This window comes from Lithobates pipiens, unplaced genomic scaffold, assembly GCF_037356315.1.
Source record: "Lithobates pipiens isolate NorthernLeopardFrog02 unplaced genomic scaffold, aLitPip1_a1.2 Scaffold_19, whole genome shotgun sequence".
NCBI classification, from domain to species: Eukaryota; Metazoa; Chordata; class Amphibia; order Anura; family Ranidae; genus Lithobates; species Lithobates pipiens.
The window spans coordinates 243815792-243837939 of NW_027507764.1; the positions used below are offsets into that span (position 1 = coordinate 243815792).

At 42.3% G+C, this 22148-nt stretch overlaps 1 protein-coding gene across 4 annotated transcripts in view; it reads right to left on the reverse strand.

Annotated features, from left to right (window-relative positions):
• The window catches only part of TRIO (trio Rho guanine nucleotide exchange factor), a 751422-nt gene that overhangs the window by 14000 nt on the left and 715274 nt on the right, over positions 1–22148 (reverse strand). For 3 of the 4 annotated variants that reach the window (XM_077491868.1, XM_077491871.1, XM_077491870.1), the window contains exons 39-41: positions 19145–19222; positions 10650–10844; positions 1023–1200 (exon numbers count right to left, since the gene is read on the reverse strand). In XM_077491868.1, the coding sequence (XP_077347994.1) occupies positions 1023–1200; positions 10650–10844; positions 19145–19222 (451 nt within the window). The remainder of the gene's footprint in view (positions 1–1022; positions 1201–10649; positions 10845–19144; positions 19223–22148) is intronic. The other variant, XM_077491869.1, reaches the window with a different exon arrangement.

Here is a 22148-nt window from a genome sequence, read left to right on the forward strand (position 1 = left end):
TAACAAGTGTCTCAGTTCCCAAGAGAGTTCACCCTTACAGATTGTGAGTTACTCCACACTGCCTCACTGACACAGTAGCTGATCCAATTCTGCTACCTTTTAAGCATCCCTTGCCTGGGGCTTAAACACTTCAGGACCAAAGTCCTTGTAATCAGGGTTTGGAGGTTCTTCCCTCTCAAAACTCTTTGAACCTCCAAAACCCTAGGTCCCTAATACTAGAGTGCTGGAAATCAGTCCTCTATCTAGCCAAACTCCCTTGGCACATTTTTCCTGTATAGGTGAGAACCCCTGGGTATTCAACAATGTCTCCAAAACTGTTCCCCTCAAAGGGTCCACAACTCAAATATCGTGGAAATGTACCTGCTGTCCTGGACATATTCCCAGTGTCATGTACAGTATGTCGGTGTACCAGGTTCTTCTGGGCCAGTTTGGTGCAATTTGAATAACTGTTTTCCTCTCTTCTTCTACGCAGAATTCACATTGGAGGGAAAGCACAAATTGGCCTAAACTGAGACCAGGAAATGATTAGGGTATCTGAGGCCAGGGCTAGAGGATGCCCGCTTCTGGCAACAGAGGTAGCTTCTTGTTGTATCTGAAGGCTAGGATGTCTATATCTGGAATCCCCATCTTTGGAATACCAAATTGAACAAACCTTGATGAAGAGACCATTCTTCTTTGTTCAAGCAGTGGTGGCTGAAATAATCTGCCACCGTGGATCACAGAAAATCGCTGGACAGTGAGTTTCTGTCAATGAGTGTATTGTAAGGGATGACCTGACTGCTCTGAGATACTAATGTTTTTTGAGAGTTTAGTTTCAGCTCTTGACCATGTTCCTTAAACCATCAAAGACTGGAAAACTCACTCCTTGATGTCAATAGATTTGAGTGGTTTATAATAGCAAAGCCTAGTAAAGTGTTGTAAACAAAGTGTTAGTGATGAATTTTAAGTGGAGCTCTACTTTATTTTTTAACAAAGAAAATTCAAATCATTCAACTCAAAGTTAGACACAAAAAAAGCTTTACCATTGAGGAAGTTGAGCTGATTCTCCAACATTTGGTTGATTTCATGAATCCATAACTGTCTAACAGCAGGAGATGTAGCATTCATAATATACATTTCAGTGGAATCCGTAGATCTTGATAGAAGAGCAAACTTGCAAGGATCATTATCAATACATTCCTCCAAACTCAAGCAATTAACCTGCAAGAAACAATGCAGGTGAGTTTACTATAATCAGCTTGAAAAAATAATGTAAATACTTCCAAATTACTGTTTTTCATTGTTCCAAAAAAATAGAAATCAAGGGAACTCCCAGTATGTGACTCTTCTTTATTTAATCAGAAATTCCAAATTCCAAATGTTTCTTGTGCAGAGCACAATCCAAAAGCATGTGCTTTGCATGGGAAACATTCCCTGGCTGGATGTGCTTTGTTTTTAGCCTTTGGATTATATGATTAAACAAAGAAGAGACATCTCTTTGAGAGTTATCTGAATTTTGTTTTCTTGAACTGCTGGACATACCAAGAACACTGAGATTCACTTTTGTGATTTTAGAGAGGTTAGAAGTTTGGGATCTGTAACTGCAATCTCTTCAGTAAACACTAGTCTGAGTTCCTCCAGAGTTACTAATGGGGAGTGCCACACATCTATTTTACTTGGATTGCAAGTACCTGTCAGGTAGCCCATTTGCTGAAACTTTGCTCCATAAAAGAGCTTTAGGTCGGGTTCACACTTGGACGACAAACGCTCCGACATTGGGAGCTCATGACGCATGACGTGTGCAAATCAATGGCTCTCTATGAGAGTCGTTTTAACTGGTCTGACACAAGTCGGTCCGAATTTGAAAAATATTCCTGCACTACTTTGGTCCAACTTTAGTCCTACTTCAGCCTATTGACTATTATTTATGTAGGATCACAGTCAGATGCTTGTCCTAACCATCCAACTTGTGACATCCGACATGGCGATAACAGCAGCAGTAAAAGGAATTTATGTCACACAGATTGTTTTGATTGGTCAAAGAACAAGACAGAAAATCCTATCCTGTTCATTCAAGTTGGATGGAAGTAGGACCAAAGTAGGATTGATGTTGCAGGGAAAAGTAGGATGACAGTTGTATCGTACCAGTGTGAACCCAGCCTCAGGCAAATGCTCCGACATTGGGACCTCATGTTGCATGACGTGTGAAAATCAATGGTTCCCTATGATGGCTGGGCTGTCATTTAGGATCTATATACACACCCAAAATGTTATACGGCAGCCCACAGTACAATGCGGCCAAAAGCCGAATCCTCGGCTGCTTGAACATCCACTTGATGAAATTTTGTAAATGTATGCACTGAAGACTAGGTTGCAGCCTTAAAAAACCGAGCCAGATACCTGATGGCAAAAAGCCCAGGAGGTTCCTACACACCTGGGAGAATAAGCTCTCAGCCTAAAGGGAGGAGCTTTACATTTCAGACCATAGGCCTGAGTGACCAATTGACGGACCCAATTGGCAATGGAAGCTTTGGAAGCTGCCTGCCCCTTCTTGGGTCCTTTTGGTAAAACAAAAAATGGAGTCCGATCCTTGGATCTCTGCAGATCTAGACTGCCCAGACAACTAAAGAATGCAGTTGTCTCTCTTCCTTCGGACGAATGAGGCTGAGAAAAGCCAACACCACTTTTGGCAAAAGGGATGGAACAGGTCATAACATGACCCTGTCGTGGTGAAGGATCAAGTACAGTTCCCTGCGTGAAAGCAGGTCTAATGGAATTTCCTTGATAGGCTTAAATGGTTGTTTCTGTAACACAGACAGCACCCAGTTCAAGTCCCAAGGACACATAGGTGACCTAATGGGGAGAAGAAAGAGTTGCCCCCTGCATAAAGGTTCGGAACAGTGAATGGGAGTCTAAAGGCCTTTAAAGAATACTGATAGGGCCGAAACTTGACCTATGATCATACTCAAAGCCAATTTGATTTCCATAGCTGACTGTAGAAAAGAGAGAATTCTTCCAATCATGTATTTCCGAGGAAACCATTTTTTGGCTTCACACCAAGCAATGTAAGTTTTCCAGACCTTATGATAGATCTTCCTAGCGACCGCTTTTCTATCATTCACTAGGGAAGACACCACTGGTCCCGAGATGCCATGGTCCTTTAACACTCTGGCTTCAATGGCAATGCTATCATATTTAGAGAGTGTAAATTGGGGTGGAATATAGGACCTTGAGGCAGTAGATCGGGGTGACGTGGAAGCCTCCATGGCCTATTGTCAGTCTCAATCTCCAGGAAACATGGCCACCAGAATGACTGGAACTCGCTCTCTCCGAATCCTGCGCAACAAATGTGGAAAGAGGGATCGGAGGGAAAGCATAAACCAGGGAGTACTGTCTCCATTGAACTACCAGAGGATCTCTTGTTCAGGACACAATAAGCTGTAGCTAGTTGTTGAACCTGGATGCCAGTTGGTCGACCTAAGGCCATCCCCAATATTGGCAAATTTCTTGGAACCCCTGGGTGTAGGGACTATTCCCCCCCCCCCCCCCCGGCAAATGATGCTGAGCGGCTGAGATAATCTGCCTTCAAGTTCTCTACTCCTGGATATGGACTACCTAAGGAATCGGCACATGTCCCTCTGCCCAGGGTAGTATGTGGTTCACCTACTTCAGAGCTAAACTACTCCTGGTACCACCTTGGTGGTTTATATAGACCACTGCAGTGGCAATGTCAGACTAAACCCTGATAGGGCAGTCCTAAAGCTCCGGCGTCCGGGACCGTAGGGGCTAGACGTACTGCCCGTAATTCCAGGATGTTGATGGCAAGGGGCTGTTCTGTCCTTGATCATTTCCCGAGCTGTAAGCCCTTCCAAGTAGCTCCCCAGCCTGAGAAACTGGCATCTGTAGTCAGTTTTGATCCCGCAACCACCAGTTTAGGCTTAAGCATCCGGGGGGGGGGGGGGGAGAGATAAGTACATTAGATAATCCTTGTCCTCTTCTCTTCCAAGCCAACAAGATGTCTTGTTGTAGAGGCCTGGAATGGAACTGGGCAAAGGGCACTGCCTCGGAGGATACCATCCATCCAAGAAGACTCAGAGAGTCAAATAGAGGGTTGCTTATCCCTTATCTGATGCACCTCATCCTTCAGGGCACAGATGCTTTTGGGTGGCAAGAATACTCTTGCTTGGATGTATCTAGGATCAGACCTAAATACTTGAATGAGCTGGTCTCAAGGTTGACTCTTCGGTATTTATGATTCAGCCTAAGCTTTCCAAAAAACGCACTGTGCATGTTATGCTCTGTTCCAGAACCTGTAATAAGCGATCTCTGAGCAGGGGGTTGTCCAGATACCTGAGCAACAGGATCTCTTGGGCCCTTAAAAGACCCAGTACTGGTGCTAGGACTGCTGGGGAGCTGTAGAAAGCCCGAAGGGTAGAGTCACACACTGAAAATGACGTTCCTCTGCAGCAAATCGCAGGAGCCTCTGATGAGGCTGAAAGATAGGTATGTGTAAATACGCGTCCTTTATATTGATGGAGGCTAGAAAGTCTCCCATCTGGAGTAAGGCTTCTACTGAGTGGACAAACTATCTAAAAAGGACTGGATCAGTAGATATTGGTTCAGGGATCTTAGGTCCAAAATAGGCCTTGTGCCTCCATTTAGTTTTTGAACCATAAATAGGTTTGAGTAAAACCCTGCCCCCCTTTCGAGTACAGGAACCTCTACAATCACTCCTTGATACACTAAATGATGTAGTGCCTGAGATAGAAAAATCTTTTGGGAGGATCCGAGGGAATGCTGGATCTTAAAAACCTCTCCAGCTTGTAACCACGGGATATAGTTGAGGTGACCCACCCATCCTGAACTATTGTTCTCCAAATGTCCACAAAGTGCAGCAGCCTTCCCCCCAAAAGGAGGGCTTGGTGCTGGGTTCAGAAGAATTTTGGACCCAGGGCTTTTTCTGGCCTTGGCCTTGTGGCCCCTGGCCCTACTGTCCTGTTGGCAGCGGAACTGCTGCCTTGGCGCTGAGACATTTGAGGAAGCAGTCCCTGAGGTGTTAAACGAGGGACGCCTGGTGCTTTTCTTTACAGGAAGTAGAGAACTCTTCCCTCCGGAAATCTTTTACATATAAAGCAAACAGAATATTGGTATCAAAGGGGATCAACTCCAGAGATAAAATTATAATTTCCGATCTCTACAAGAGACTGGTCTGGCTGCACATGGAGTATGCTGTCCAGTTCTGGGCACCAGTCCTCAGGAAGAATGTACTGGAAATGGAGTGAGTACAAAGAAAGGCAACAAAGCTCATAAAGGGTCTGGAGGATATTAATTAGCTCTGGAGAAGAGACACTTGGGAGGGGATATGATTTCAATATACAAATACCATACTGGTGACCCCACAATAGGGATAAAACCTTTTTGCAACAGAGTTTTTAACAAGACTCGTGGCCACTCAGTAAAATTAGAAGAAAAGAGGTTTAACCTTAAACTACGTAGAGGGTTCTTTACTGTAAGAGCAGCAAGGATGTGGATGTGGAGTCTCAACGGGGGGCATTGATAGTTTCAAGAAACTATTAGATAGCACCTGAATGACCGCAACATACAGGGATATACAATGTAATACAGGCATATAATCACACACATAGGTTGGACTTGTGTCTTTTTTTCAACCTCACCTACTATATATTTATCCAAATGATCACCAAATAAACATTCCCCATGAAAGAGGAAACCTGCCAATAACTTCTTACAAGGAAGCTTGGCTGATCAGTTCTTAAGCCACAAAAGTCTGTCCATATGTACAGATAAGAGAGCCAAACGAGAAACCTGCTGTATTGAATCCTTTAAGGCTTCAACAGCAAAATACAGCGCTCGAGGAATATCTGCCTTATTTTCAGGCAGATCATCCGCCTGGTTAGGCCTGTCAAGTCATCTGATCTGATCCTTTACAGACTGGCAGATACCAATTGCTGCAACAGCTGGCTGAATAGCTGAACAGGCCAAAGAAAATGAAGCTTTTAATAATAACTCCAGTTTCTTGTCAACAGGGTCTTTCAAGCCCCGTGTATTATCTACCAGACAAGTCAAGTTCATGTTTAAGGAAAAGACTGCTGCATCTATGGCTGGCATGCTCCACTTCTTAAACTTTTCATCCATGGGATATAAAAGGGAAAACCTCTTAAGAGGAACAAAAATCCTGTCAGGATGTTCCCAATCAGCATACACCGTCTGTTCCAAAAGAGGGTGTAAGGGGAAAGCCGGTGTTGTCTGAAGATGCCTCAGGGATCCCAAAGAGGACCAAGGAGGTGCAGTAACCTCTGCAAGAGGAAACTTAAAGGCAGAACGAACCATTTTGGTCAGTCAGGATCAAAAGCCTCTGTGATTGAGAGGCAGACACCAACTGGATATCTTTTTGTCCAGATTGCTCAGAAGCAGATTCATCCACCAGATCATCCACACAATCTTGAGTATAAGCTCTTCCGCATCCTCAACCCATCTCTGCTCCAGACTAGGAGGCTCCGGGGAGGGGGATCTGTCATGCTTCTTGCCACTCTGTGGGATGGAGGCAATCATGCCAGCAATCCTGTGCTCTAACCTGGCTAGGGCTGAGGACAGTTCATCCTTAGTGATAAAGGGTGAAGCAGCAGCATTGACTGTAGGCACAATCCCAGATAGGCACAGCGGCTCAGATTGCCCAGGAAGCCTCTGGTCCTTCAGGGGATACAACACTAGGGCTATGACTAGGTTCATCAGGAACTAATGACATAGGCGTGCCCTTCCCTGTAGTGTTAGTCCTGCTCTTCTTTTTTGAAGACAATTACTAGCCACAAAAAAGGGAGTACCTGGGTGTAGTATTAACACACCTCAGAAGGGAGACCCTTTAATAGGGCTCACCAAGCCCCTATGTAACAATCCTGCTAAGCACCTTTAGCCTGCCAAGCAACACCTGGCGACTCACATGGCCCGGGTAAGGAGAAATGAGCTGTTGCAAGTGCCTGGTTCAGAGCCTGCTCTTGGCATACACAGCTTAATCGCTTGCCGACTAGTGCACGATGATGAACTTCCTCATGGGGAAGTCATTACGATGAAACATGTCGGGGGCGTAGCTACAAGACAATCAACTGCACTGACGTGTGGCGACATTCTACCGAGAAGCTTTACTGCTGCCGTAAGCAGTGACCGAGGAGGGGGTGAGAGTTTCACGCTTGAGCGCACACTTCTGGTCCGTCGAGGCCACAGTACACCACTGAACAATTGACTGTTTGCTGTGTGTTTACACTGAAGGCTTTTTTCTATTATGTGAAATGTGAGTGCAACCATTGGAGGGTTAGTGTGATTTAATACACAGTTTTTTTTACATAATTACACTATGTGGAACACTTTACTTGTTTTACATATGGTGTCACTTTGCAAGTCGGTTAGTGTGCTCTTCAGAGGGAATGGTGTCACAAGCACGCGGTGAGGTGGAAGATTCAAGAATTTGATAAGAGTGTTTGGATCATACTACCAATTTAGGACTGTTTTGATTTATTTTTTTGCATTTGGTCACTTATCACTGGGTGTCTTTGCTTTATTATTATAAATTTTTTCTGTGATTTATCACATTAGTGCTACTAGTTTCACTTATTGATATTTCATCTATAGGTTTAATTACAGTTTACACATGTTTTATATTTAAGTGGCAGCTTCACTTTTATCACTTATTTTCATTTGGAGCAATGGGGGTAGAAAATCTAGAGGCCGGATTCATAGTTCTTCACAGATATATATATATATATATTTTACCAACGGTACAAAAAGTAAAAAATATTGTTTTTTTTTCAATATTGTCGCTAATTTTTAGGTTAATGGTGCAAAAAATAAAGACCAAAGAGGTGATCAAATACCACCAAAAGAAAGCTCTATTTGTGGGAAAAAAGGACATCAATTTTGTTTGGGTGCAATGTTGCACGACCGCGCAATTGTCAGTTAAAGCGATGCACTGCCGTATCGCAAAAAGTGCTGTGGTCAGTAAGGGGTAAATTCTTCCGGGGCTGAAGTGGTTAAATAAGCTGGCTGTGCGCCGGAACGTTCTGCGCATGCATGTACGAGGTTCTGGCAAACGGGTGTGGCCGTATTCGTGTATGACTTGAATCTTCGTGTGCCCAGATAAAGGCTACGGTGCATGTGCGGCGAAACCATGTGCGCCATGGCCCCCAAACAAACTGCTGAGTACAGCGGCAATTTTGCAAAAGCACATGGCCATGGCGAACCAATGCAAAATGTCACACCGTTGTGCGCCATTATACAGATAGAAAACAGCCAGACACAAGCAAAAAAGGTTCACTTTGCAAACACACACAGCTAGCCCAAAAACTCCCCCATATGGTCACCGCACAAAGGCGTCCAGCCTCTAGCTAGCTTGACTGATTGTTACAATTACTGGGACACCCCACAATAATAATAAAGGGGTTTCACTTACCTGTCCAGGCGCTGGGCAGCTTAGAAACCAAGAGCCCAATCTTCACCCTGCAAGGCAGGTTCATGTCACTTGAGGACCTTCAAGGACTGGGCACCCTTTTCATGTTTAGGGTCCACTCCCTTGGACCTGTACAGCACCCTGCAGGAATGCCTTAGCACTGTAGTGTCCAGGATTCAACTTTGCAGGGTGCAGCGCCCGGAGGCCGCATTACAGGAAAAACCTTGCAGGATTTTGAGTCTTCTTTGCGAGGCTTGGGTACCATTTAAGCATATAAAGCCTGTGTTAAATGGATCCAATCGGTCAATCCCTTGATTCATTTAAGAACCGTTTGTGAGACTAGAGACCTGCTCAGAGAGCTCAAAACAACCGTGCCATCCTCCTTGCAAACACTGGTAAAAAAACTGAAGTACTTCCTGAATGGGAGGGGTTATACAGTGGATCACTTCCTGTCTAAAGACCTTTGGGCTACCAGTGTCCATTCACCTGGAGAATAAGTATAACCCAGCAGGTAATGAATATATGCCTAATTCTGTGTTCTGATGTATAAAAAAATAAATACTTGTTTTCAGCCGACAAATCAGAATTACCACAAGTTTAGCTAGTCATCTATAGCCTTGATTTCAAGTGAACTATGTTCCTGCTGATTGTTTACCGCAATACATTAGTTCCTGCTGTTGTTTCTTCTGGTCTTTTTTTTTTCCATCAAAAAGAACAATGTTTATGGGTGGTAGTTTTTTTGTGGTTTTGGCAAAAGGTTGTTAATCTTACTATCCAATCGTTTGATGCAAAATCTCTCTCCTACTGTTTTATAAATAATTTACTATTATTCGAAAAGGATAGCTCTAAGGCCTGATTCACACTTCTGCGTGCAGCACTGCTCTGTGGAGACATTACCTCTGAATAGCAAGCCCACGCATGTAAAATCGCAGTGTGTGGGAATTGCATGGTCAAAAAGAATGTGATTTCCTTGGGGTCGAGTTTTTGCACCATGCACCTTTTTTTTGTGTAAACACAGGCACAGCAGTCCATTCATTTGAATGGGCTGCCATGCCTGTGCAAGCGCGGCACACAAAAACACATAGGTGTGAACCTAGCACGAGATTGACTAAACCATGTATAGGAAAAAGTTTGAAATAACCATCAGGTGCTGTGGACAATATTCATTGATCTAAAGAATACTTTGCAATCAAAAATGTATAAGGCTATTTTTAATGTAATAACAGATTTGTTGATCAAACGCTGGTTTGGAATATGTTAAGCAGCATAAATGGATGATCAATTTTGTGCATTCACCACTGCACCATTCTCCAGCACTACAGTAGAAAACTCCCTTCTGATGAAGCCACCGATTTAAAATTCTGACCTATCAGTCTATAGCTCTTGTTGCCAGCTTTCTTCACCCAAGTCCCATTGTTTCTGGGGGCACTATAAAAGGAACACAGCTATTTCTGGCAGGTCCCAGCTGTAAACAGTACTTGACATCTTCTGCTTTGGAAGGGATGTAAAATGAATTGCTCATTTGTTACCTTTGAGTGGAATAGTCCTTCAAAGCCTTTCCTATGACTTCGATTATGTAATTTATAATTAGACACAGTGCCATGGGCAAGTATTATGAGGACTTCCACTCACTTTCAATGCCATGGATCAGGAAGTCTGACTAACAGTGTAAAGACCAAAAACAAAACAAAAAACACAATCTCATAGTTTAGTATTGAAAAGATTTAAATGTATTAATCAAGAATATAGAAAATGTAAGTACTCTCAAACATATCATGGGGGGGCAGGTCTGAAGCAATAAGAGCCATATCAAAGTCGCTGGGGCAGTCCTGGCCACAGGCAGCAAGCAACTTGTCTTTACAACTAGATGCCATTTGGAGCTCCCACTCCTCTAGAGCAGGCAGCAAGCTCACTCTCCATTAGCTTGGATTAACCGTCATATACTTTGTTTATCAGACTACCACCACCGTACTATATGAATGTATTTCTTCTACTATCACACCCATGAGATAGTCACAAATCAAGTTTTTTTTTTTTAATTAGGATTCATTATTTCTTAGTCTTTCTTCCCATTACCTTTCTGTATGACCTGAGCGCCAATCTTGCTTTTTAACTATTTAAACATTGACTCGCTGAGCACACTGGTAAGGTTTTATTATTATTACATTTTGTAAAGTCAAAATAATCATTGAACCAGCAAGATGCCACTTACCTTGATACTATTTCTAAATAGAAAGCCTGGCAGAGAGTATCCTCTCTTTTTATCTAAGGGCTCACTGAAGATAACAATTTGTTCAAAAAGAAACACCCGTCTTTCTTTACAGCAAGGTAAAAGTCCTGTGCCTTGATCTGAGACTAGAAATGTATCTTGAAGCAAAAGTTTTCCTTGGGCTAAAATTTTGCCCTGCTAAGAAAAAAAAAAAAAAAAAGAGTTGGATAAACATTTTACAACTAAAACAGAAGACTTTGCATATCAGGTTCAAAATGTAATGTTAATGGACACTGTCTTTTTTCAACCTAATTATGTAATTTTTATATGCAAAAAAAATGCAGTGATGATTAAAATTAGGACTTTGATACAGTGTTTATACACATCAACAAAAATGATTACACCCCTCACATTTTTGTAAATTATTATATCTTTTCATGTGACAACACTGAAGAAATAACATTTTGCTACAATGTAAAGTAGTGAGTGTACAGCTTGTATAACAGCGTAAATTTGCTGTCCCCTCAAAATAACTCAACACACAGCCATTAATGCCTAAACCGTTGGCAACAAAAGTGAATACATCCCTAAGTGAAAATGTCATAATTGGGCCCAAAGTGTCAATATATTGTGTGGCCACCATTATTTTCCAGCACTGCCTCAACCCTCTTGGGCATGGAGTTAACCAGAGCTTCACAGGTTGCCACTGGAGTACTCTTCCACTCCTCCATGAGGACATTACGGAGCTGATGGATATTAGAGACTTTGTGCTCTTCCACCTTCCATTTGAGGATGCCCCACAGATGCTCAATAGGGTTTAGGTCTGGAGACATGCTTGGCCAGTCCATCACCTTTACCCTCAGCTTCTTTAGCAAGGCAGTGGTCATCTATGAGGTGTGTTTGGGGCTGTTATGTTGGAATACAGCCCTGCGGCCCAGTCATTTTCACTTAGGGGTGTATTCACTTTTGTTGCCAGCTTTTTAGACATTAATGACCATGTGTTGAGTTATTTTGAGGGGACAGCAAATTTAGACTGTTATATGAGCTGTACCACTCACTACTTTACATTGTAGCAAGTGTAATTTCTTCAAAGTTGTCACATGAAAATATATAATAAAATATTTACAAAAATGAGAAGGCTGTTTTTACTTTTGTGAGATACTGTATGTCTGATTGTAAAGTTGACATTAAACTGTTTTGAATGGCCAAAAAAGTAAGTACAGATCATGGAATATGTTTATGTTTTCTACATATCTGAACAGGTAAACATTTGATTTTAATGTAAATGGTACCTACAGATAAAAGTGATATAACTGACCAAATTACACAATAATCTGACATGCTGTATTTATTTTAAGTTTCTAAATTAACAAATACTGAAAATTTCATTGTTGGGCGTCATGGTAAATCTTGCAGCAGTCAATGTAAAAAGTGCATGCATCTACAATCAGAAAAACTACACCAATTCAACCTTTGTGAGAGGTGTGTTAATAAAAAGCCTTTAGTGTCCGAAAAAGAACATTAAAGCAAGATTACAGTCTGCCATCAGACACAGGCAAATCCAGGCCTTCTGAAACTCTGAAAGGCAGACTACTCAGTCAAAGATAGAGTTGTTTGGCCACAATAACAGTGGACATATTTGCCATGAACGAAAAACAAGATTTCAGGAGAAGAACTCTAACAACTGTGAAGTATGGTAGTGAAAATGTTAGGGTTTGGGACTGCTTCAAGGCCTGATCAGCTTGCAGTCATTGAGTCAACTATAAATTCTGCATCATATCAAAGTCTGCTTGATGAAAATGTCAGGCCAGCTGTACAAAAGTTAAATCAGAATGAAGTATTTCAACACTTTAAAGATTCAGTGAACAATAGCAAGTCCACCAAGGAATGGCTCAATAAGAAGAAATAGAAGATTATGGACTGCCCTAGTCAAAGACCTGATTTGATTCCCATTGAATAGTGAAACAAAGTTTATGTAAGAAATCCCATAAAAATCTTGCAGCTAAAGCAATTAGCATGGAGAAGTGGGCAGTCATACAAAATGCTAGCAAATATGGGGCAATACCAGCTTTTGATTCCACAGGTTTACTTACTGTTTCAACAATAGACCATCATCCATCTATATATATATATATATATATATATATATATATATATATTTTTTTTTTTTTTTGTTTTTGTTTTTTTTTGTTGACTAAATCATAGAAAATGCATTTTTCGCTTGTGTTTTCATTCAAGAATATGACCCTTACCTGTAGCCACAGTTTGAATAAAAAACAAAAAATGTTTGTCTGTTCAAATATGTTGAAATAGTCAATTTCTATGGTCTGCACTTAAGTTTTATTATTTTAGTTTTATTGCATCCTTTAGCAAAGCTGACAGGTCAAATAACAACAAGAAGGAAATACAAACATCACATGAAAATTTGGTTCCAGAGTGAGATACATCACTTGTTCAAGGCAGCCAAAGGCATAACATGTACGGAAACCATATTTAAATGTAATACGAGGAAACATTAGAATATCAAAATCATACAAGGTGGACCTGCCCTCAAGGAGGGTCAAGCTGGTAACTCCCGGGTTTTCCACACGTAGGTAATGTTCATAAGTGGTACTTATGCTGAGAGGATTGATTTTCCCCAAAATTTTTATCGGGTCATTGGAGGCCACAAAGTTGAGCCAAATATTTTAAATGACTGTATTTCCACCAAAAGTATATTTTAGAGCATGAAGATTTCTATGTATGATGCCAGAATATTTTGAGGTAAAAGGAGTGCCTTCTGCTCAGAACCATTTGCCCTTTTTGGATTACCGTGAAGACAGTTTATTTATTGATTCAGATAGACCCAATAAATACTTATTGGGTCCATCAATCATTGATAAATTTACCAGGATGGGGCAAAAGGAAAAGTAGTTAGGTTTCCCATTGTGGGGGATTTCCCTTCACTTCTAGTGTGACGGTTGTCACTGCAACAATGAGGCTGCATTGTTTTCAGGCAGATATTTGCCGCGATTTTGTACAGGTCAAAAGGTCACCAATGTAAAAAGCAGAAAAACGTCTGTAATCAGCCCAAAAATATGCTAATGTACTTTTTTGAACAACGATCATTTTGCTTCTGACGACAGAACACATTTGCATGTGAACAGTGGCCATTGAAATGAATGAGATTTGTCTTACATAGTTACAACTATTGGGCATTTTTAGAGCTGAGGCTTAAAATCTGGGAAAATCTGACCTAAAAGGGACACAGACTAAAAACACAATTTTTAGTAAAGTTGGGTAGATTTAGGGCCCATTCACACCTGAGCAATTTCAGCTCATCAAACGCTCATCTCAAAAGTTCCAAGACACCCAACAAGCAAAATCCCATTCATTTAAACGGCCCCTGTTCACATTTTTTTTTTTAAATAAAATATTTTTATTGGTTTAAACAAAACACATACAATCAAACAAACATTGGTCTTACATGGTAGCATTGGAAACCCCGAGGGGACGCCACATGGTTATGTCTTACATGAGTAGCAGGCATATAACTAATAATATGATTGTTGTATAGCACCACTAAGTCTTGGGTCGACGGGTACTATCATTAACCTTTATGTATAATGCCAATATACATAAAGGTTAATAATAGTACCCGACGACCCAAGACTTAGTGGTGCTATACAACAATCATGAGTAAAAAGAGTAGTGGTGCGCTGTACTGGGGTGGAATTTGCCTACCTCCACAGAAACAGTATGCTATATCCACAATTAGATTCAGCAAAAAATAATCTTAGAAATTAAAGATTAAATGTATAGATATAGGTATGACATAAAATCAATTGCTCAAATAAAACGTGTGTGAATCTGTGCAGCAAGTAGTGATACTTTCGGTGTTCATAAAGTTGTAAAAAACATTAATACGCAATCTACAATACAAAATATATAAAATATAAAGTATAAAAAATATATAAAATATAAATTGAGGCCAAAATTACAAAGTGCAACGTGTTGCGATAAGTTAGAAATCGCATAAAGTGCAAGTGCTCTAATGTAATAGAGACAGACAACCTTTCAAATATATGCAGATATATAGTAACAAACAAAACTAATATAAAAAACAAATGTCCATTTAAAGTGCAAAGTGCTGCGATTATTCTCAAAATTGCACAGAGTGCTAGTGCTTCAACGTAACAACTATGATGAAGTCACGTGACTCGTGACGAACACGCGTCGGGACACTAGCTACCGGAAGTGACGCATACCGAGCCCGCTGCTCGTTTATACAACGCTTGTTTGTACTCTGTGTTGGTGAGTATTTGTCTTCTTAATTTTTTAAATAAAAACTTACTGTTTGAATATACTACACTATGGGGCATCCTTCCTCCATGTCTTCTTGAACCCACATACATGCCATTCCGCTGAGGAACTCTATTGCTGAAATATCCCAAAGAAATCCCTTAAAGGGACAACATAACCTGCCAGGACCTGGGAACACCACAATGGGATGTTAAAGGGAAATACTACCAAGGATCCCAAAGATCATTATACACGCTGTTACTTTACAGCGGTAAGGTAAGGGGACACACATCACCAGATTATACGGACCACAAACGATACATTCCCCATCACTAGCACCACTGCCCCCATCGCAATTCTTTCACAATTAATCAAAGTTGTTACGTTGAAGCACTAGCACTCCGTGCGATTTCTAGAATAATCGCAGCACTTTGCACTTTAAATGGACATTTGTTTTTTATATTAGTTTTGTTTGTTACTATATATCTGCATATATTTGAAAGGTTGTCTGTCTCTATTACATTAGAGCACTTGCACTTTATGCGATTTCTAACTTATCGCAACACGTTGCACTTTGGAATTTTTGCCTCAATTTATATTTTATATATTTTGTATTGTAGATTGCGTATTAATGTTTTTTACAACTTTATGAACACCGAAAATATCACTACTATTGTAGTATGCTGCACAGATTCACACACGTTTTATTTGAGCAATTGATTTTATGTCATACCTATATCTATACCCATTTAATCTTTAATTTCTAAGATTATTTTTTGCTGAATCTAATTGTGGATATAGCATACTGTTTCTGTGGCGGTAGGCAAATTCCACCCCAGTACAGCGCACCACTACTCTTTTTACTCATACATTTTTTGGGTTCAGACATTTCCCCTCAGTGCGTGCAGCAGTACGCAATCTATCTCTACCCTGACTTGGCGCAGGAATACCCTCCTATACTTGTACAACAATCATATTATTCATTAGGTGGTGCTCTCAGTTGGTACTCGTGTATGAGCAATTTGAAGCAGGGACACCTAAGGGACTTCCGAAGCAGAGGAGGGATCTGCCAACCATTTAGACCAGATTTTGTAATACTTGTTGGGACAGCCTCTATTGGCGTAAGTGTCTTTGTAGAGAAGTAGGCTTTTGTTGATTAGTTGTTTCCACAGAGAGAGAGGAGGAGGGGTCGGTTTCGCCAGCTGAGGGTTATTGCTTTGCGGGCGTAGAACAGCAGGAGTCCCACAAGCATGCGACCCGCTGCTGTAGGGATTAGTTGCTCAATCAGACCTAATATGCAAGTTGCCATGGACGGTTGTAGTGGTACTGCGGTAACCTGTCCAATAAAGGCTAGAATCTCTTTCCAGTAACAGGCAATTGCTGGGAAGGTCCAGAAGACATGGGTGAAATCCGCAGGAATCTCATCAGATCTCCAGCACCCGGGAGGGGAGTCGGGGTTCATTTTATATAACCTGTAGGGGGTAAAGTATGCCCGGTGGACGATCTTGAACTGGATCAGGCGATCTCTCAGGGAGACTAAAGATTTAAAGGGGGAGTCCCAAATGTCATCCCAATCGTCGTTGTCAAGCTCAGGAATGTCACGGGACCATTTCATTATTAGTGTTTCCAGCTCCGAGAGAGGGGCGATGATCAGGTGTGAATACAGTTGAGAGGTGGGTTTTGTTGCACAGTCTGACCTAAGGAGGTCCTCTAGTGGAGACTGGAGCAGCTGTGGGGGGGAACTGGAGAATTGACTACTGAAGGCATGGGAGAGTTGGTGATATTGTAAAAAAATAGGACAGTGGCACATTAAAATCAGAGTTCAGTTCGGAGAACGGAACCAGGGATTGTTGGAAACAACCTGTGATATCGTTTTTATGTTGAATTTAGTCCAGGCCTGGGGCTCAGGCAATTTGTAGATATGCTCCAGAGTTGGGTTTTGCCAAAGGGGGGCATTGGGTGAAATTGCCCATTTAGTGTAATGTGTGATTTTGAGACCGCTCCCCGTGCCCGAAACGTAGTGCGCATGGAGGTCGTCAGTGGATAGGGGGCTCGGGGGCCTCGAAAGAGTAAACATTTGAGGGCCTCAAGGGATCCCAGCACTGCCATTCTCAATCTGGACCGCTGGATTGGAGGTGTCCGGATTGAACCAGACAGCCGTGACTAGCTGGGCAGCTAGGTAGTATTTATTCAAGTCCGGGCATGCCAAGCCACCCTGAGAGATCGGTCGTATCAGCGTGGTCCAGCTGTATCTGGGAGATTGGGGACCCCATAGAAAAGAGGAAAGCAGGCGGTGTAAACGTTTGAAGAAGGATTTGGGTATCTACTGTGGAGAGTGCCGAAATAGGTATGTGAACTTAGGTAACTGAACAAATTTATGCGTCTCATCAGGGAGTGGTAAGGACTCCCATGCCTTCAGTCGTTGCCGAGCCTTCTGAACTACCGGGGAAAGGTTTAGGGGTAGGTAATCGGAGGCCTGTCTAGAGATCACCACCCCTAGGTACTTGAAGGTCTCGACCCATTGGAGGGGAATATTAGGAGGAGCTGTGACTCGGGCTGCTGGATCTATATGAAACAGCAGGGATTTTGTCCAATTGACTCTGACGCCCGTGACAGAGGAAAAGGAGTTAAGGATCCTCAGGGCTCCCTCGAGTGATGGACCTGCATCGTTGAGGAACAGCAGGAGGTCGTCTGCGTAAAGGGCCAATCTGCAGTCAGCCAATCTGCAGCCCCATAACACTAGGGAAGGTGCGGAGGGCCTCCGCCAGCGGCTCCATCGCAATGGCAAATAAAGCCGGGGAGAGAGGGCAGCCCTGTCGTGTACCCCTGGACAAAAACGGAAGGACCGCGACAAGCCCCCCCAGCCTGATGGCGGAGGTGGGGTCACGGTAAAGGCCCTTAATCCACTCGATGAATACCAGGGGAAATCCCATCCTTCGCAGGACCTCCCAGAGAAAAGGCCACTTGACCATGTCAAAGGCCTTTTCAATATCGAGGGAGGCCACCTCCCTGGATCCCACGTTAAGATGCTGTGCGTGTATGTTAGTGAAAAGCCGTCTCAAGTTTACGTCCATTGTTCTGTTGGCTATGAAGCCAGTTTGGTCAGTCTCAATGATAGTGGGTAGTAGGGGCTGCAGTCTCAGGGTCAACAGCTTGGTGAGGATCTTAAAATCCGTGTTAAGCAGGGCAATAGGCCTGTAGGAGGCACAGGATGTGGGGTCTTTAGGAGCTTTGTGGATAAGGATGACGTAGGCATGGTCCATGGAAGCCGGAAGGGCACCATGGGCAAGCACTGAGTGAAAAGTTGAGCTAGTTTGGGAGCCAGAAGATCCCCGTGAGTCCTGTAGAACTCGATGGGGAGCCCATCCGGGCCCAGAGACCTCCCAGTAGGGAAGGACCCCATCGCACTCAGTACCTCCTCCAGGGTAATCGGTCTCATGAGGGATTCTCTCTCCTCATCAGAAAGCCATCCCAATGCCAAGGGGTCCAGCCAGGGCGCAAGATCCCATGGCTGGAAATCCGATGGCAGAACTGAGGTGTAAAGGGAGGTGTAATATTCACGAAATGCCTTCAGTAGTCAGACAAGGAAGAGACCGATTCACCCGAAGGGGACACCACGCTGGGGATCGCCATCAAGGGTCTGTCATGCTGTGCCATCATCACCAGGAGGTGACCGTTCCGGTCTCCCTGCTCAAAAAAAGGTTGCCTATTCCGATAAAGGTCTAGCTGCCCCTGTTCACATTTAAGCATTCTGTAGCTCAAAGTAGTACATTGCTACAGTGCTTCTTTTAAGGTTGCATTCCCACACCTAAGCGTATCATTTTCAGGCAGAAAGTTACGTGTTTTTACCACGATTTTGTACAGGTCAAAAGGTCACCAATGTAAAAAATAAAACAAAACAAAAAACAAACAGAAAAGCACCTGTACTCTGCCCATGTACTTTTTTGAGCTTCAGGCGACAGAATGCTCAGATGTGATCAGGGTCCTTTAAATGAATGAGATTTTGCTTGTTAGGAATTTTTTTAACTTTTGAGATGAGTGTTTTACAAGCTGAAAATGCTCAGGTGTGAATGCAGCCTTAGAGTCTCTCAGTTTCTGTTGTGAGTATTTCAAATGGTAAAATTTCCTCAACTTCCTGTCCCATAGCCAGTGGTAGAGACCCAGACAATATTGAAAACTCTGCACACCATGCATAAATTACAAATTAAAAATATTACATCAAACCCTTGCAGTCGTCCAACGTTCATTACATCATTGCACCGTTTTGGAACAATGGACATGACTTCAACAGCTTTCTGTGTAAAAACAAAAATAAGAAACATATATTAGCCTGTAATATAACATTTTGGGACAATGTATATTTTTCATGGCATTATTTTAACCCCTTGTCAACCGGCTCACACCGATATATGTCGGCAGAATGGCACGTACAGGCATATTAACCTAACAGTAACAAAAAACTGGCCACTGCCCACGCCTATAACTGGCCTTCACAGTGAGGACCCCATGGAGGGCATATACATATAAAACAAAGACAATTCCATAGCTCAACTCACCAACCAGTCTGCTGACCAACCAAATGAACCTGTCTAACCGTCTGTTAAAAGCAGGGGTTTAGTTAGCACACATTTGCAAACGCATGTGAAGGCTGCAAGGCCTCGTCACGGCACCTTGTGTTGCTTGCAGTCCTCACACTACAAATTTATAAGTGTCTCCACAGTGGAAGCACATGCATGGAATGGATAGATGTGGGTCCTGTGATCGGGAGCGGTGATCAGTGTCAAGACACACGTAGCCCATCCCCCTACAGTTAGAACACATCCCTAGGATACACTTAACCCCTTCAGTGTCCCCTAGTGTTTAACTCATCACTGACAGTCACATGTACACAGTAATTAATACATTTTTAAACTCACTGATCACTGTATAAATGTGAGTGGTCCCAAAATAGCGCCAAAAGTGTCCGATCCGTCCGCCATAATGTCGCAGTCACAATAAAAAAGGTTGATCGCCGCCACTACTAGTAAAAAAAAAAAAAAATATTCATAAAAATGCCATAAAACTATCCCCTATATTGTAGTCGATAAAACTTTTGCGCAAACCTATCAATAGGCTTATTGCGATTTTTTTTTACCAAACATATGTACAACAATACGTATCGGCCTAAACTGAGGAAAAATTTTTTTATATATTTTTTTGGGGCTATTTATTATAGCAAAAAATAAAAAAAATGTGTTTTTCAAAATTGGCGCATTTTTGTTGTTTATAGCGCAAAAAAAAAAACAAAAAAAAAAAACACAGAGGTGATCAAACACCACCAAAAGAAAGCTCTATTTATGGGAAAAAAAGGATGTCAATTTTTTTTTGTGAGCCACGGCGCACGACCGCACAATTCTCAGTTAAAGCAACGCAGAGCCGAATTAAGAAAAGTGCTCTGGTCTTTGGCCAGCCAAATGGTCAGGGGCTGAAGTGGTTAAAAGCAGCACAAATGTCATGGACAAATGGCTTTTTTAAGTGCATTAGGAAAAGCTTGTGGTTAATAAACTACTGACTGAAGTGGCTTAAAACACTTAGGAATGATATAGAAGCCCAAAGGGCCTATTCACACGTATCCATTCTGGTGCACTGCGTTAAATGAATAAAAGATGCTGCCACCACACTAGAAAGAAGAAAAAAAAAATAGACATGCACAATTTTATCTGGTGTTGCACACCCCAACACACAGTAGTGAATTACCATGGTGTTATGGTGCACATGTGTGATGGAGATGTGTGAGTGCCACCGCAAATGAATGGGACTGCAAATTGCTTCCACACCTGGCATGGATTATTGTGCAATACTGTAATGTTCGCAGTGCACTGCAATTAAAAGGTGTGAATTTGCTCTAAATCTCTTAATCAGTAATACACCTTGAAGAAGTTCAGCCTAAGCTTGTTTGTCTGGGCTTCTCCTATGGGTCACATGAGTGCAATGCGTTTTGCATGCCTGTGACCCGTTTTCAGCAGAGAGCAGACTGAAGTCCACTCTCTGACGTCACAGAAATAATTCCTGAAAATGGGAGTCTGGATCTGCCAGGAGCGTGGCACGACACTGTATTTATCATTCTCATGCAGCCCCAGACCATGACACTCCCACCACCATGCTTGATTATAGGCAAGACACATTTGTCTTTTTACTCCTCATCTGGTTGCCGCCACACACGCTTGACACCATCTGAACCAAATAGGTTTATCTTGGTCTCATCAGACCAAAGGACATGGTTCCAGTAATCAATGTCCTTAGTCTGCTTGTCTTCAGCAAACTGTTTGCAGGCTTTCTTGTGCATCATCTTTTGAAGAGGCTTCCTTCTGGGACAACAGCCATGCAGACAAATTTGATGCAGTGTATGGTCTGAGCACCGACAGGCTGACCACCACCCCTCAACCTCTGCAGCAATGCTGGCAGCACTCATACGTCTATTTCTCAAAGACAACCCTCTGGATATGACGCTGAGCACGTGCACTCAACTTCTTTGGTCAACTATGGCGAGGCCTGTTCTGAGTGGAACCTGTCCTGGCCACCGCGCTGCAGCTAAGTTTCAGGGTCCTGGCAATCTTCTTATAGCCTAGGCCATCTTTATGTAGTGCAACAATTCTTTTTTTTCTTAGATCCTCAGAGAGTTCTTTGCTATGAGGTGCCATGTTGAACTTCCAGTGACCAGTATGAGAGAGTGAGAGCAATAACATCAAATTTAACACACCTACTCACCATTCACACCTGAGACCTCGTAACACTAACGAGTCACATGACACCGAGGAGGGAAAATGGCTAATTGGGCCCAATTTGGACATTTTCACTTAGGGGTGTACTCCCTTTTGTTGCCAGTGGTTTAGACATTAATGGCTACTTGTTGAGTTATTTTGCGGGGACAGCAAATTTACACTGTTATACAAGTTGTACACTCACTACTTTACATTGTAGCAAAGTGTCATTTCTTCAGTGTTGTCAAATATATAATAAAATATTTACAAAAATGTGAGGGGTGTACTCACTTTTGTGAGCTACTGTATGTCCCTCAGGGCAAATGAAATGTTGAAGTCCATCAGACTGCCAATGGTAAACCATAGGGGAACAAAAATGGTGGTGTTCCAAAAGTCACCAAGATGCATCAATAATTAAAATATCTTAGTTGGAAATGATGAACTGAATAAAGATTACATACTGTTGCAATACCGTTTTCCA